The sequence below is a fragment of the Fopius arisanus genome, unplaced genomic scaffold (assembly GCF_000806365.1).
Source record: "Fopius arisanus strain USDA-PBARC FA_bdor unplaced genomic scaffold, ASM80636v1 scaffold00003, whole genome shotgun sequence".
NCBI lineage: Eukaryota > Metazoa > Arthropoda > Insecta > Hymenoptera > Braconidae > Fopius > Fopius arisanus.
In genome coordinates, this window is record NW_011887742.1 from 243,652 (window position 1) to 261,657 (window position 18,006).

At 37.9% G+C, this 18,006-nt stretch overlaps 1 protein-coding gene across 2 annotated transcripts in view; it reads right to left on the reverse strand.

Annotated features, from left to right (window-relative positions):
* Nucleotides 1–2,059: 2,059 nt before the first annotated feature.
* Nucleotides 2,060–18,006, reverse strand: part of LOC105268351 (Krueppel-like factor 3) — a 148,153-nt gene continuing 132,206 nt past the window's right edge. For both annotated transcript variants that reach the window (XM_011307865.1, XM_011307856.1), the window contains exons 5-7: nt 15,318–15,597; nt 11,672–11,883; nt 2,060–7,339 (exon numbers count right to left, since the gene is read on the reverse strand). In XM_011307865.1, the coding sequence (XP_011306167.1) occupies nt 7,167–7,339; nt 11,672–11,883; nt 15,318–15,597 (665 nt within the window). In that variant the 3' untranslated portion in view covers nt 2,060–7,166. The remainder of the gene's footprint in view (nt 7,340–11,671; nt 11,884–15,317; nt 15,598–18,006) is intronic.

The window sequence follows — 18,006 nt, forward strand, 5'->3', positions numbered from 1 at the left end:
GGGAAATTCTCAATTACCTTTTTTTACGATTCCTCACTGCCAAAGGCTTTTTAAACTAATGTAAACATTATTTGTTTGTTCAGTGGGTTTATGAGTTGGCGGGAGAAATATTAGAAATTTCATCTTCAGGGGCTAAATTTCGGCTAGTATCAGGGAAAATATCAGTCATTATTGTCACGTTTGTCTACCGAATTGTCACTCGTCTTTCTTTTACGCTTTTATAAACTGATGCAAATGTTATTTTTTTGTTGTGCGGGTTTATAACTCGGGTGGGGAAAAATTGGGAAAATAATCCCCATGGTACCGTGAACCAGATTTTTCTGCGAATTTTCCGGATTTTTCAACGCCTCATCCAAATTTCAAAAAATCAGTTTCATTTATTATTGGATAATTTTCAAAAATTGTTATCCACTAATTAGATAATGCCTCTTTTCTGTCATGGGTTTCCCATGAAAAATTGAACATTGAATTTTTCTAAAAAATTGTCTTAATTACCAATATATTAAAGTAATTTTCTCTACTTGAGGGTAATTTAAAAAGTCATAATTTAATGTTAACCACATTGTGGGCAAGATATTGCCCACGTCTATTCATAAATCATTCAATAAACTATGAGTCCTCAAGAATGTCGAAGAAACAACGCATTTATGTTTTCACATAAAACTATTGTCTCTCGTTATTCTAATGGCATTTTTAAAATAAAAACGAGAAAATAATTGTAATTGAAGGGTTGAATTTGAAGAAATACTTATCGGTGAATAGTTCTTCACACTTGTCGAAAGAATTCTAGTCTTCATAAGAATCGATCCGTCGAAACATTCTCTCCGTTAAACAAAAAATAATTTTCCGAGAAAGGTAAATACATGTGAGCGCACAAATTGCCCCGAGGTTCTTTGTCGTGGGTACTGGTAGGCGTCATAAGTCAAGGGGAATGCAATTGGAAATATGTAGCGTACGTAACTGGTGTGTTCATTTTTTTTTTCTTCACATTTGTCGGGCACACAACACATTCTTATCGGAAATTCTTATCGCGAGTGCCACTGCCATTGGAGTAATATGAGTACCAAGTGTACTCAATGCTGGACTGACTAATAAGTCCATTCGATCTGGCCTCCCGTATCATTTTCACTATTTCCAGGATCGACTAGACAGATCGTTGAAGTACTATCGTAGGTTTTTGATTAGTTTTCTCTCAGTGTATTTCAAGTTTGTTAATAGTCTTGTGTCTGATCGGTTTCAATCGGCACGCGTTTCCAATGGGTTAGCAATCCGGTATACCGGTCCCCTCGAGATAACCTCGTAATTCCCTTTTATGATATTTAATCGGTTTTCACGTCCTCTCAGTGGTGTGTACACACGCCTTTTACCCCGCCCTGTGGATTCCACTTGATCAATTTGTTATCCATTACCGAGTTATGCTGCTGTGTATTACGATTACCGACACCGATTAAATTGTTTTTAAATACTCCGAGGGGTAAGCGGTGTTAACGATTTATCGGTAATGATGCTTTTCATGTCATTATTAATGTCAACTAGTTCTGCCTTGCGGTTTTACCGGCTTTATTTTATCGTGGGTATTTTATTATTCCACCTTTAACTATATTTTATTGGTTGTTCACTGATTTGTTATTGTCAACTGGCCCATTAGGAGTTCATTAGCGACGGATGGAGTCGTAAATACAGAATTTAAAACTGAATTAGAAATTTGAAAATTTCAGCTTGGTGCACACTTGATTCTCAATTACTTTTATTAGTTATCATTATTTTTTATTCGTGGATTCATCTGCAGATTTATTGTTTAATACTAGTACTAGTGTAAGAAAGATGCGTGGGCTATTTTTTCCTGGTCTCCATCTTTTGCCTACCCTGTCGAAGAGTCAACACGGCTGGCAAGATCTTTCTTCTTGATCCGATTCGTTTTATCCTCTGACTATAGGTAGGAATGAAAAGGTAGAATGAATTAAAAGTCTCCATATGATATAGTTTTTCAAAACTTTAATTTCTTTCATGACCCTGCCAAATACAGTAATAATAATGATAGAAATAATAATGTAGAATATAATAAAATAATTCAAATAATGATTGATGATAGCGGGGGATAATAAACAGTAGTAGTCTAGAACGAAAATTGTTGAACAATCACCATTGTAACAATTTGCTCATTACAATAAGCTTACATCGAAGTCGATCCTGTAAAGAATTAAATAATTTTTGCAATGCACAAATTCATGCACACAGAAATAACCAAATAATATAATAAAACATCCCCACGACTCTCACCCGTCTATGGTACAAATTTGTGCGTTATCTTCCTCGGACACTCCCAATTTTCCTCCAACTACATTATAATGTATATAAATATATAATTTCGGGTGCAATATATAATTTATTGTGTCCGTCTGATTCCCTCGTCACGGGGAACACATTTCAATAAATAAATTATCTCCAATACGAAACGAAAGAACAAATAAGACATCGATATACAGTAACGAGTGATAATGTGATACAACCGCAAAATGTACAGTAAAATTATTCTTCCTTCGTTATCAATTTTCTCTTTCAAATTATCTATTGAATTTCAACAACTGATGATCAGAACCACGAACCTACACTGAGATTTAAAAAACTACTTGATATCACAAAAGGAATTTTATCGCTGAATATATCAATTCATCGTGAATGAGATTTTTTTGTTGGTCAGAAGAGGAAAATAAGAACTAGGAAAACTTCTTAACTCAATTGGCTGCACCTAGTTGACAAATCTCGAGTTTTGGATCATTCGAACTCATTTGTAACAAATTAATAATGCTGAAGAAATTAGTTACGTAACATTGACGCGTTTTTTTTTCTCTCATTGAATGTAGAGAGAAAAAGTTTCTTGATCTCTTGATGAAGAGAATGTTTTTCAATAACTAAAGAAGTTCCTTTAATATAAAATCTCCAAACTACATTTATAGGCACACTGTTAAAAAATTTTTAAAATTCAGTAATAATGTCATCTGGATTTCCAATTATATGAATTCAAATTAAATTACAATAATTTCGATAATGCAAGAAAATAAAAAATTATTGCTTAAATATTTGAAATTTTCACCATTTTTCGAAGAGAATTCCAAATTACCAGAATGGGGTGAAAAAATTTTGTAAAAATTTCATTTTACGTGGAATTCCAAGTGCAATTTTCCAACAATGCAGAGCCCCAGTTTTGGAGCCTAGAAGCTCCTCCCCTCTCCTCGACACACGTCTTCTGTGATATCAACAAACCTTTTCCCCGTGTAGTCAAAAATTCTCGAAGGAAGTAAACAAAGCTACCAATAGTTTCGCCGTGTAAAAACCCTTAAAAGATGTATAATGCCTTCATTTATACAGTGACCATCTACGTGAAACCTATCCACTTTCAATATATTATTATTGTTCTACACCTATGATGCCTATGCCCTACAATAATAACCCTTAAAACCTAATAGTTTGCAGCGGTGCGGAATTTGCATCATTAGTCCGAGACAAATTGAACTGTTCAACTCCCAATCCCATAACAATTACTCAAGAGTACCTCTTTATTGTCGATAAAAACGATTATAAATAATGTAAATAATAAATCGACCGAAGCCGTCAAGTAGATTTCGCGTTAATTTTCATTATCACAATTGATCGAGCGCACACTTCCACCCATATCCAATAATCCAATAATCTTACCATGAGCTAGGCACAAAGATTCGTCCATCAGTCCGAAAAATCCATAAAAAGAAATAAAACCGTACATAAGAAGAAAAAGTACATTGAATCCTAATGAGCATTTCCCTTTCGCCTCAAACTGTACCACAGCACCGCACAGAGCGTATGTATAAATCCGTGCGAGATCCAAGAGATAATTACTGGCCCCCATTGGTTATCAGAGTGAAACTTACGGATTACGTAATTTATTCGTAGGCTCAAACGATATTCCGTTTTAGTGCGATTTATCTTATTTTTCCTATTACCTTAAGAAACTATATTCCTCCTTATCCAACATATACAGACTATTTACACGGGCTATAGATTTTTCTTTTCGTCATTCCTAATAACTCGAGTTACTTATTCCCTAATGTTCACTTGTAAAAAAAAAAAAACAAAAAGAAAAAGAAAACAGACTAAAGGCCATTTTTGTTTTCATTCAGCATTTCCCTCGTCATTCCCTCAATTTCAGTGTTTTCTCAATAGGCATAAACCGGCTGATAAAACTTAATCGTCCATTCCTTTTTAGTCGTCAGGCTTCAGGAAAAAGGGAAGGGCGTGTGCGTGCCTACCTGTTTAATACCTGTCGGTCTGTTCTGTTCTGTCATTTAATATGTGTTACTGGCCGCGTTTTCCGCGTAGACTCGCGACATATCGCATTAACCGCGAGGCACAGATCAATTGTATCGATTGTATCGATTCTACGTGAATAAAGAAAAAAATGGATATAGCCGACTAAAAATTAGATACCTCCACTGGCCCCAGACATTCATACAAAATACTCCATCATCTGCTGCTATCATAACCCGAGTGAGAATGAATTATATCCTCGGTACAAGCTAAACAGAGCAAACTCGTTACGAATTCTACAACAAATTCACGAGCTAATGAGCTTTAATTGTCCTCTGAACCAACTTCTTTTCTTTTTCTTTTTTTTTATTTCTATTAATCTACGTTTTCATTTAATTGACTGCGTAACCTCGATTAGTTGAGTGCCGGTTAACGTCTCTTAAGGCACTTGAAATGCTAATTTCCTTGGGTGGGGCCTTCAAAGAAAAACCGTTCACATTCAACAGTTCCTCCAGCCACTTCCTCACCCATTCAATCACCCATCTACGGTTACGGAAAAATTCAATGGGACATTACCATGAGAAACTACCTCATGCTCTCCCCTGTCTTTGATTTTGTGCGAACCTAATTTCTCATCGTCCGCCGAGCATTAATCACGATAAATCCTTTTTTTTTCATTTTTTTTTTCACTTGTCTAGTTGAAAGCGTTGACCTAGGGGATACGCATGTGGTAAAATGTCACACGTCCTTAGGAGAATAAAGGAGATAAACAGATGGACGAGGTCAGAGGCCAAGTGTTTGCTAAACGAAGCGATGAGCGTGAATCGCTGCTTTTTGGAATGCATCGGGGGAATGTAAAAATGTTATCTTTCACAGATTTGGACGGATGTGGGAGACCACGACCCTCCACACCTCAAACACTTGTGGTCCCACCTAAGGCAATTCGATAAAATAAAATGTAGCACCGAATTGAATAATTAAATGCCTAGATCTTTCAACGCACTGTTCCCTATTTATCAAGTGCTGGCATAATTGATAATTGATAAGGCACTAGCAGTTTTTTTTTTTTTTTCATTTCGCTGTTTTTCCTGGGAAATATTTCCTCAACACGTACTGACGATTCACGTAACGACGATTAGAGAAGGCACTAGTTACATTATCTAACCAGATGTAACGTTTTAACAATGATTAATTCGTTTGATAATTCCGCGTGAATCTGTCAGGTTGGAGGGGAAAACATTGAAGGGAAAGAGGAACACTGGTTGTGTACTGGCATCTCTTTGCGTCTTGTCTCGAATAACCACCATTAAAACTTATTATATACTTCAGACATATTACTTGTGTATTGTCGTGCTTGACGAGAGAAAGTTTCCAGTGTTACCGCCTCGATTTGCGTTTCTCTTTATCGCTGATTTTTTTTTTTGAATTCATGAGTACATCTAGATTTTGTTTCTTCTTTACTTCGAATGGTTAGCCTCGAAAATAATGAGCAGAAGCAGTTGAAGCATCCTCATTCACTTTTTTGTATTCTTTCGAGCGTGATTACGAGCAATTCGATTTCATTTAACATCGGGAGTAATTGTGGCATCGATTAATCATTTTGAAAGCGTGTTTAGGCGTTTTCAAAGGTAAAAGTTGTAGAGCATTCTCTTGTGAATGATCTAGGGCAGTGTTGAATTGATTTGAATGATTTTTTCTTTCAACTTTTGATTGCTCTGTGATGAAATCTTCAACAGTGATGAGAAAAGGAAACAACGGCGAGATTCTTTATCGTGAGAGAGTTAGATTTGTTTATGGTGCACAGAGAAAAAAGATTCATTAGTTTCAGGAAAATACTCTGAATTTGAATTTTACGGAGAAAATGTTTTGTGATGATGAAATTATTCGATGAATCTAGAGAGGAAGTTTCTAGTGTTAAGTTTATTTTCTAGAAATAAGTATAGTAATTTTTCGTATCAGCCAAGGTTTTTTTTTCATATCGATTAAAGTAAAAAGTTCTACGAGAAAAGGTCTATGGATGTTTTTTCTCTGTGTGAGAAGGGGTTTGCGCGTCTTTTACTTTGGCACCTTTCACGCAAATTTCGGTAAAAGTGTGGTATTGTCCCTAAATTATTACTAGAAAATACTATCGCTCGCCATTAACGGCTCATTACACACTTTATTTCAACAAGAAATGATGCATTTCCTTAATACTTTCAGAATTTCTATAAATTCATTAGTGAATTCAACAGTAGGGTATGATTGTCCTTCCACCAAACGCGAAATTCTCATTTTTTCATTAATTGAACTTGTCAAAGTTGTCGATATTACTCATCAATTGATACCGATCGATACCGATAAAAAGTGACGATTAATGTACGCGATCACGATTTGTGTTATTTATTTAACTGAGCATGCTAAGTCCCAAGCTCCGGATAACGGAGAATACTAATGTTTTTTTTTCTCTTTAAAAACAATAAAAATCATAGAGAATAAATCTTAAAATTAAACGTTTTACTGGCTCCATTTCACCCTAACATTAAGATTGATAAAATTGCTCTAGACTAGTTGAGCTGGCCTTACGTGAAAACCGCGAGAGAAGAAAATATAAATATGATTTATAAATAAAATACGAATATAATCGAGTCGAATGAACGATCTCGAGGGAATCCTCTAACCGCAAATAACCTAGGCAAGCCCTAAAATCCTATTGAACTTGAATTTATCGGTTTTGAAATTTGTCACCTATTATCATCGTAGATCCTCAATTAACTTGAGAGAAAGAAAAAAAATGTTATTCTCAGGTCCCGAATGTAAATCGTCAACTTGTCCAGCATGAGCTCTCCCGTGATGTATACGAAATGTCGAGTATACAGAGGAATACCATTATAATGGTACATCGGTCAGTGCCTCTTCATATGCAGTGACAGATGATCACTCCTGGAGAATGATCTCTGGCACAAATGGCACTTGAATGGTTTTTGTCCCGTGTGTTTTCGATAATGCCGTGTGAGCTCATCAGAGCGGGCGAATTTCCACGTGCAGCCCTCCCACGTGCACTGGTACGGCTTCTCACCTGAAACACCAAACATACCATAAATAAATCAAATAATCATCACAGCACGCTAGACATTGAGAGATTATTTTAATTAAAATCCTATCGGGTTAGAATCTCTCACGATATTGTGACACGATATGCTATCTGGAAGGTTTAAATGTCGTCGGGACTGACGTTTTACCGTTTTCACACCCAATTATTGCCCTCTACACCAGTCCTTACCATTTGCCCATCTTACTGGCCAACCACACTCATCAAATGTCACTGCACCAGTCTGTTAGATCCCACTCTTATCAGTCTCACTCGGTTTTTCTTATGGACAGCTGTCCTCACAACTGCCCATCACTCTACTCTATTGTCTCCACACTCTTTCCATATATTTGTGCTACCCTCCGATAATCCAATGAATTCAATGTTGCTACTCTGGTGGACGTCACGTACCATCGTCATGATGCAATCCAATTCACTACAACCTTTCCACCGAGACAAACTTTCAATGTGGAAAATCACCTTCAATCCTGATACACTGAGGATCCTATTACCTCCAGTAATAGTCTCATTCATCCCATCTTGCTGCACTCCAGAGACACCCCACCACCCCCTTTCCCCCTCACTTTTTGCTTTTTATTTTATCATATATTTTCCTTCATCTTTTCAAAGTCTCGAGAGAAATCCCTTTTATCAATTAATAAACTTCACATTCAACTTCTTTATTTATTCTCATTACCAGTGATAATAATAAATCTTTTACAGAAGACAATCGTATCCTACTCTAAGTTAGGAAAACCTTCCGTCAAAAAATATCCACTTGTTCCGCAGGTGATGACAATTCATTCTTAATAAAAATTATATCCGCCATTTACAGGATTCACAGTGAGTCTTACACACTCGTCTATAAGACATTGTTATTACATAATGCGTGTTCTCGAGGAATCGGCAACTAATGACGGCCATAAGAAATCCGTAAACCGAGCCAAACACTATTTCGTAATCGGTGAGTAATTAGTCCATTTACGAGGCTCGGGGCAATACCGGTCTATATGCATGGAGCTCGGGAATATACATGGGTATTAATGGTAATATGGAGAGAAAAGTTGGGGGCCATGGGAGCTATCTTGTGGCCATTGGTGGCTTCGTGCGGATATATTGCCCCGGCACTGCTGCCCATTAATACACCCGTTATTAATGCATTTTGATTCGATGCAATTTTTTTATCCTTTCACACTCACCAACAAAAAATTCAATTACATTTTTTGTTAGTTACAGCACGAGAGTTCATTGCCTCATAGATTAACGTCGTGGTACTACGCTGCTCTCATTAGTCTAGAGGGAATCGTTTTTTCGAATTAATCATTTTTATAAAGGACGGCAGGGGAATTATTAACGTATAATCGATTGGTTTCATCGGTTTGGGGTTTTTCCGATATTTATATTTTTTATGTCAGTACACGGTTTTGCAATGAGAAATTGCAATGAGAATCTGATGGCCATATTTACACTAAATTCATTTATTTACTCATTTATTTATTGCGTGCGATCGGCGATGAAGAAGTTTACGGGAATTCGAAATGCTGAGTAATTTCGCGATTGAACATTTGTTTATATAAAAATTGGTGATTCTATCCAAAAAATATATTTGATTTTCGCACTTCTATGCCGCAAATTTTTATTGTTATTGCAAATGAAAAAAAAATGATTTTTGGGGATTAAGATTCTAAACTCTTTTTCTTTTCCCAAACTTTTCCCGAAATTTCATCTGTTCCCCGATCACTTTCGCGACTTAAATTTTCATTCCAGATGAACCATTGACCCCTCGGGGGATGTCAGTCACCTGCGGGGGTGCATCATTAATGCCAGAGAATCCCGTCCACACATAGATTTAAAAAGGGATAGAGGAGGGATGAAAGGGAGAAAATAGTGCAGGTAAAAACCGAAGAGAAATATAAACGGCATCATGAATTTCCCGTCCATCAAGTATCACGCGATAGTCGACCCCACCGGGTGTAATCCCGAGATAATTTTCCCCGGGGAAACTATTTCCATCTGAAAATTAATAACCCCAACAGCGATAATAATCACGATCACGAGGTGTCGGTTGAGCATACACCGGGTGATCTAACGAGGCATTAAGGTAAGTGTGAATTGACAGTTAAAAATAATTAAGAACGATTTGAAAAATAGATAATACGTGTGTTTTGCGATAGAAGGGGTTTTAAAACGCCCCTGAGGCCAATACACCTGGGATAATAGGGCTATCTCCACTAATGGATCGGTGGGGTGTCGCATGCTTGAGGCATTGGCTCCGATGTCCAACCGCGTGCCCAGGGTAATGATGTTTTATCGATCCAGAGATCGTCGTAACTCGGGAAAACTCCAGCTGTACAGTAAGGGAGGATTTTATACAACATTGCTATTTTCTCTCGCTTGCTACGATATAGGATAATGTCTGCGTGTGTTCGGATATAAGCCATTCTAACAGTATATTACGGGGACTATCGCCTACTATCCTGAGAAAACCACGTTGTTATTTATCCTCCCCCCGCTATGTAGCCATCGAGGGCTTTTTAACAGAGCCCACTTACTTGAGATTGCTGAGGGATGTTTTGGTGTTAGAATTTTCTAAGTATCCTCTAAGTGTACCCACCAGCCGGGGGTGACTCCAAAGGTGTGGCTGTGGCCTTTTCGTGGCCTATGGGGATTGCACTACAACCGTGAAACTCTCCGTCGATTTATAATGCCCGGTTAATGGCCGAAGCGTGTTCCATGGGTTAAAAGCATGGGGATTATGGGTGTTGTCTTTTGGTGGGAGATATCCAGGTTTTTTTTTCCAATTTTTTGTAATGTGATGGAGAGTGTCAATCGGGGTGGCTCTTGTGGGTGGAGCAGCTCCACAATTCTCGGGGGTTGGTTCTATAAGTCAGGGTTTCCATTCAAGGGTTCGCCATTTAAAAAGGTCACAAGTAAGAGTTAAATGTGAAGGGTGAGAAAAATCTTGCCATGGGGAATTAATAGTTACGGGTTAATGATTAAGAGTGGAGAGTAAAAAAAAAAACTATTGACGGAGAAAAGGAGTGAAAAAAAATGAAAACTCATGGGGCTGTAGAGTGCAAAAAACCATTTCATATTCTAAAAAAAAAGAGAGCAAAAAAAACACGAAAAAATTGGCGTAAAAAAATGCATAGGAGTAAATTTATTCTTTTATAAAAAACCAGGAAATAATGAATAATGTACAATTAATTGAAAATTCAATTTTAGGGCAATGGAATCCTTGTACACCATCAAGAGAGACTTGCACATCCTCCCCAGACCGAAATGCACAAAAAAGTGGAACATAATTTAGCCGTTAGAATAAAAAAGTCTCATACAAAAGAAACAGGTGGAATCGCGGTTTGCGTTGATTGACGTGCGACAGTTACGAGGGAAATGATAATTTCCTCTCCAACATTGACCATAACCAGTAGAATAGACTAAAGTTATTTTAATTGTTAAATATTTTTACTCACACCTCCTGACGTCTTCACTGTTCCCCAGACACGCGGATGATCCCATATAACCGAAACAGTACTGAATACCGCAGATGAGGCAGCGAGAGCTCTTGATTTATGAGAGTCGAGGGGGCAATGCGATTTATCCAATTACGCATTTCTCCCGCGGCGCCATAATATAATCGGCATTTTACCCACGCGCTATCACCCCCATCGAGACAAAAAAAGTTCCCTCACATTGTAAAACTTATTTGGACCTATAGCGCCACACTGTTACAATTGTGCAAGTGCCGTCACGCGGCATCATAAAACGTGGGAAATTCGACCCCTCGATGTTATAATTGCCAATGGGCCGGAATCTGCATCAGAGTATGGCGATTCGCTCAATCTCGTGTGCACTAGTATCACGAACCACATAGAACCCAGGCAAAAAGTCAATTTCCTTCTGCCATTTACGCGAATGCCGACACTCATGCTATTTCTCTTCGTACATCGTACATCAACAGTCAAGGCCAAAGGGGCCGTGAAATCGTGCTCGAGCGCACCCCATTGTCCACGTAATTAGCTCCTTTTTCGTTTCAACATATCCAATGACTATTTCACTTTATTTCTCGGGTATATAATAGCAATCCAGTCAATTTTTATCATTTCCACTAAATTTGTGAGTCCCTGATTTTTACGAATTGAAATAAAAATATATAAAATATAATAAAATATAATAAAAATATTTTTAATATGTTGGTAGCGACATCAAGGTCGCTGGTGTCTAAAAATTTTGAACATTACCCTCCGTGTATTATAAAAAATATTGTATATTGAGGAAATGCGAGTGATAAGATGTGACGGAAATAATACGATAAATTACCGGTATGTGTCCTCTTGTGGGCCTTGAGGTGTGAACTCTTGGTGTAGACCTTGTCACATCCGGCGACATCGCACCTGTGGACCTTGCGCCGCTTGAGGGCATCACCGCAGTCAGCGTCAACACCAAGACTACCACCGTTACCAGTAACCCCGCTGTTACCACGTCCACCCAATCCAATTCCTGGTGTCAGCGTTGGCCGCTTATGAAATACCCTGTGAGTAAAAGAATAATAAGGTTAACACTCATAATTCAAAAGAATACATGGCTATGTCATTTGCAGTGCAACGGCACATCAACAATGCGTATGTGAATGAGGTGGGATTGGCAGTGATCAAGATCGATGGGAGACCTTGACTCCCAGCAAATCCATCCAAATTTGGCCATCACCAGGTTAGATTCATTTTATTCCTGGATTTAATACTCCACCGGGAGTAGTCGATTATAAATATATTATAAATGGCGTTGCCAGCAAGAAATTTGACAGGCCATCGCCCATCGATATGGCAATATCGTTTGACTATATCGAGACATCTTCATCAAACGATTGGTGTACACTCGCAAACCATTGCTAGTACCTCCTGTCCATGTGTCTTTACGTCATTTAAAAAAACTCGGTATAATTTCTCTTTGCTTTCCACACACGGTGTACCAAACCAACGGCGAAAATAAAACCGGCAGCAACATGCGGAGTGGTTCTGTCTCGGTTATGCACCAATAAACTCACTTAATAATACATCCTTAACAATACCGTCAATCGTGCGATCACTTTATTATTCCCACTGGCGCATTTCGATAATCGAATCACGGAGAATTGGATTTCGTGATTGATATTTCTCCACTTTGTGTAACGGAAAATTTTGGCTCGAGTGATGAATTTTTTTTTTTATCGAGTTCACGATGATTGTGATGGCAATGTTGCAATGGTCCATTGAAAAAACTGAGTTCATTTGTAATTATCGTCGAGTTCAGAGTATAAGCAATGCTTTTTTTTTATTGGGCAGATGTTTTATTATTAGCGATATTATTGATTGATAGCTGAGACGTGTTTTATGAGTTAAACGCATGCGGATAATGGGTGTTGCGTTTTCGTTTCTTATGGCTTGATGGAAACCGTCAATAAGATCAAATTTTTTAACGTATCCGGGGGTTTTAATTCAGGAGAACAAAAACAACAGTTAATAACTCATAAAAGTAAAATTTTTCAGTTCGCGCAATGATTTGTTAAAGGGTAAATAATCCACGAAGCTGAGAATTTCCATAAAAAAAATGTTTTTTGTAGGAAATCATGACGATTGCGATGCGGATGTTGCAATGGCGAATTGAAAAACGAAATTCATTTGTAATTATCGTGTAGTTAAGAGTACAAAGAATATGTTTTATTATATTCGCGCTGTTGGAAATGTCTTTAACAGGCATAATTCACTTTAGTGACTCGTATTTCATCGAAATGTAGAAGCGACGGCGCTTGGGACCCCAGTCATAAACAACATCATGAGGCAGCAGTTAAACCAGCATAAATCGCGTTACCACGACTGGACACGCTGTGAGACATTTGATGTCGTACTTTAACCTGGCGTTTTATACAGTGAAATGCATTGATACGAGAGGTTTATTTCTAGGCTGGTGTATCCCTTTGGGTCCGGCCGGCCAGAGGGTTACCAATCCGACTGCCCGGGAATATCGAGATCAAGAGCCCGGTTTTCCCACCGTGAAATGACTCCCAGCGGAATAGCATGGGAGTTAAGCTCGGGTTTTGCCTCTCTTCTGTCTCGCTGGACAGGCGTGCGCCTCATTCCATTGGATGCTGTGAGACATCATGATGAAATCCCTTCGTCGCAACGTCTAACGACTTGCCGAGCTCCAGACTCTCGCAATCTCATCGCTACCTTTCGGTCCTCCAATCGGGCTTTTTCCAATAAAATCATCATAAAATACCATTCATTTCAATTTTTACATTTTTTTTTTCCCCCTTCTTTTCTTTTTGGGAATGCACTGAGTTTACCCACACATATGGGCACGCAGTTGGCGAGGCACTCGGAAAAAAATATGTTTGTCAACTGAATTCAGGTGCTCTGAGGAAATTCACTGGGTAGAAGCTAATGGATAGAAATCGCTGAAATTCGTATTTATGGATTTTTAATAAATATTTTGGAATATATTCATTAAATTATAAGTAAAATTGGAAATATTTCTGGTTGTTGAGGATAAATCGAATTTAAGGAATTTCCAAGGAGTTGTATATGACGAGTTTTATATGACAAACCAGGAGAGACCGTGGACAATATAATTCGTTGAATCCCCCGTGGTACAGGCCCTTTTCCGCCTCTCATGTTCTAAACTACGATCATATATATGTACAGTTGTGGCATGCTAACATCTCTCCTATCCGTTTCGCATTTTAGCCTCGACCCTCGAGGAAGTCTTTCGCGATCCGATAGATACGTAGGAGCCAGAAAAAAAGGGAGGGAAGCTCGCTGTTTTGCTGGGAGATGTTGAATTTTCTCGTAAAGTATCTTGAGCGGATGAGAATTCACTGCGGGAGGGCGCACATCTCCTAGAATTCTACCTATATGCGGGTGCTGGTGCTTGTGCATACTGCAAAACACACGCAGTTTCCAACTCGTGAGAATCATACCGAGATTTATGGAGGAGAGCAAAGTGTCATTTTCAGGATTTTGGACTTTACTTGTGCTGCGGAAAACATTATTTCCCCCGAATAATCATTTCAGGAAAATTACGCGGAGGAATACTGGACTGTATAATACATTCAGGAATTTATTTTTTGAGAAAATTTACTCTGGTGCGGACAATCTTGGGAAGTTATAGTTGATGTTTCGAGTTTAAAAAATCGACACTTTCAAAAATTACAACGTGAGTGGGAATTTGGAATAATTATTAAATATTGACGAATTCAATTCTTTCATTTCATTTGTTGGGAACGGAATGGTATGGGATGTTCATATTTCACAATGAGTCTCAAAATTTGAAATTTTATCGAAAAAATAAAACTCTGTTAAATTTTTTTTAAATTGAAACCACAAAATCACTGATTTTTCGAGTGAACCGAGCTACCCGGATAAAAAAAAATTGTAATCGGAATATTATTCCCAAACTTGCAAAACATTTCTCGAAAACTTTTCCGAATTTTTTTTTCGAAACAAAAAAACATCGGGAAACAAGCGAATTTTATTTTTGGTAAATGTTTTGAAAAATTTTTCAAAAATGTGTTTCGGAAAATTTGTTTTACAATTTTCTAGAAATTTTTGCGAATATAATTTTTTCTTTTAACTATACTGTTGTTTTCTAACTTTTTGATTTTTCAAAATCGTTTTTTTGAAAAAAATATTCCGATCGCAATTTTTTTTACCCGGATAATCAGTCACACATGGCATTACCCAAAATCCTAAAAATTCCAAAAATACCGGTCCGTTTCATAACCGATCACCGAAAGGCGTTAAAAAATCCCGAAATCTCCTCCCGTATGCGAAAAACCGTGAAAAGGTCGAGAATTTCTCTCGGCGATATAAAAACTTTCTCCCCTCGATTCCGTTATCTGCATTCCCGAATCGGCTGCCTCGAAAAAACGTATCGATTACCGAATTCGATTTGAATGCCCCCTCAAGCCCGAACATAATTGTGTACTTACAGCGACGCCTCCTTTATCCTCTGGAGTGCGAGGAGAGCAGCTGAGGAGGAGACGAAAACGGGATCGGGTGGTTCAATTCCGCAGACGGATACGTCACGTTCCCGTTCACGATCTCGTTCTCGTTCTCGTTCCCGCAGTCTGTCCCTGTGTTTCTCCCTGGTTTCTCGGATGTCTCTCTGTCCGGACTGATGGGATTCCCTATCACATATGTGCTCCCTCTTGCTCTCCCTCTCGTGCTCTCGCCCCCGTACAACATCCACCAGAGGAAGTGCAGGAGACACTGTAAATAAATCATCACAACCATGACCAAACCAATCATACCATCAAAAAACAGCAATAAATAATGTATAAACAATCAGGACAGAGTGATGCAAATGGGAAATTTGCGGAAAAGCGTCTTTAACTTGGTCCCAGTAATTTTTTTTTTCGACAAAAAATATTGGAGATAGTCTTAAAGTGCCCCAGGATTTTTTGCGGAATTATTTTTTCTCTCAATTACACTGTTGTTTGGTCACTTTTTTTATTTTTAAACAGTCTCAAAAAATACACCATCTGACTAATTGCTCATTTCTTACGTCTGATCGTGAAAGTCCTTATATGGGAATTGAGCATTTTTTTATGGGTTAAGTATAATAAAATTCTGGTAAAACTGAAATGGTGGGTGATGGATTCTTACGATGATTTTTTTCCCCTCGCCTCCCATTGAACCCCCTCATTCCGCCCCTGTGCCCCATTTCGCTCGGGTCTCCACTAAAATGTCAAGTATTTCTGACACTGAATAAGCAGCTCTCGCGAAAAAAAATATATGCTAGTTATTATGTGTGAAATATATGGTAGATATGTACCGAATATGTGTGGGTAATATATACGCTGTTAAAAATTTCTTGAAACTTCACAGGAAAGTCACAAAATCATTTAAATATTCAATTATCTGTGCTGGAACTCAAACTCGATTGAAAACAATCATTAATGTTTTAATAAATAAATAAATTTTTAATTGGCCATTCACTCCATTTAATTTAATTTCACGACATGTATTGCAATGTATTCGCAATGCTGTTCAATTTTTGGCTACTCTAAATTCAGGAGACCTATTATTATGATAATTTTTTAATTTATTAATGCAAAATTCCCATTTTACGAGATTGACCGGAATTCGTAGCTTCGAACTTGAAAATAAATATACTTTTTTCAGAGTTCATCAGATACTTCCTGAACTACTTTGCTCAACGATTCTTAAGTATTTTAAAATCATTAAAGAGAGAAAGCCGCCAGTGGATTAATCAAAGATAACCCGAAATTATAATTTGGTGCAAGATTCAAGTCAACACATATAGCAGAGAACACAAATGAGATCTTACGGTTACTTTGAGAAAAAAAAATGGCAAATTCGGGATATGAAGAATACAGTGTTTCCACTGAGAAGCAATGAGAAGAATAAAAAGGGGAGGAGTGCAAAACAATTTGAAATTTACTTCAGCGGAGATTTATTACGACGCGTCTACTTGGTCTTGCTCATGACAGGCGACTTGTACATTACGGAGTGAGCAAAAAATAAATAAATGAGAATAATCGGCCGGTTAAAAAAGTGGAAAAGAACGTGAAATGTGATTCTTCAATCGTTGAAGTAGTCGCTCCGTGGGGCTTCCTCCCGTTGGATTGGTGTTATTGGCTGGGATCACTTCATAGAAATGCCGCTGGTACCCCAAGTAGATCGATTCTAATCTCGATTACAAATCGGCGCCGTCCAGTGTCTTATAAATGTTGAAACCTGTACGATATGTCGTATAAGAGGGTAACCAATATATATCTGTACTGGGCTGCTGTATGTTTGTTTCGCTCCGACGTGGAAAAACTCAGGGAATAACGATTTATTCGCCATCACGTCTTTCGCGAGATCGATCGACGCGTACGATCGATTCGATATACGACTGCCCGCGGTGGCACGCATCGTCAAGACGCGACCTTGTCGCATTTTCCGACTTTCAAGGGAAATTGAGGAGACACGCGAGCCTAAGGGATGAGTCCACCATTTCATTTTCACTTCCGGATGCTTTGCATTTTTTTTTTTTATTCGGATTATTCAAGGATCTTTCCGATATCGTCATGACCATACTTGGGAACATTCCGGTGGTGACGAATGACTTCATTTCCGTTTACATTTTTTTTAATGAACATCGTGAATGTCAGAGAACAGCCCAGACTTGATGGACCAAATCGAATCAAATCCGTATATAAACGGCATTCCTTGTTTACAAGCTAGCGTCGGATAATGATCAAGTAGTTGGGTATGTAGCGTTTTGTACAACCCGGAAAAAAAACCGGGTTTAGAGTTTGCGAGCAACTCTTATAGGCGTGTCGAGGCGTTCCTCGTATTATACGTACGACGTTGGTGGTAATTCTTGGTTCTGTGTGCTCTATGTCTGATGTGTATGCTCGTTAACTACTTTCGTTCATATGAGTTGATAATGGGTCATCTCAAGTCTTCCGGTAATGAAAATATCCACTCCTAATCGCAGTCACTGACATTTGCTTTTCATTCATGCTTTCCCAAATTTTCCATAAAACGAAGATTATATTTTTTATCCAGAATAAAACAAAAATTTATGAGAATTTTTCATTATATAAGTTTGAATTCAATTTCAATTGACATTAATCACTAATTTTTTTATTTATCTTGAGAATTAAA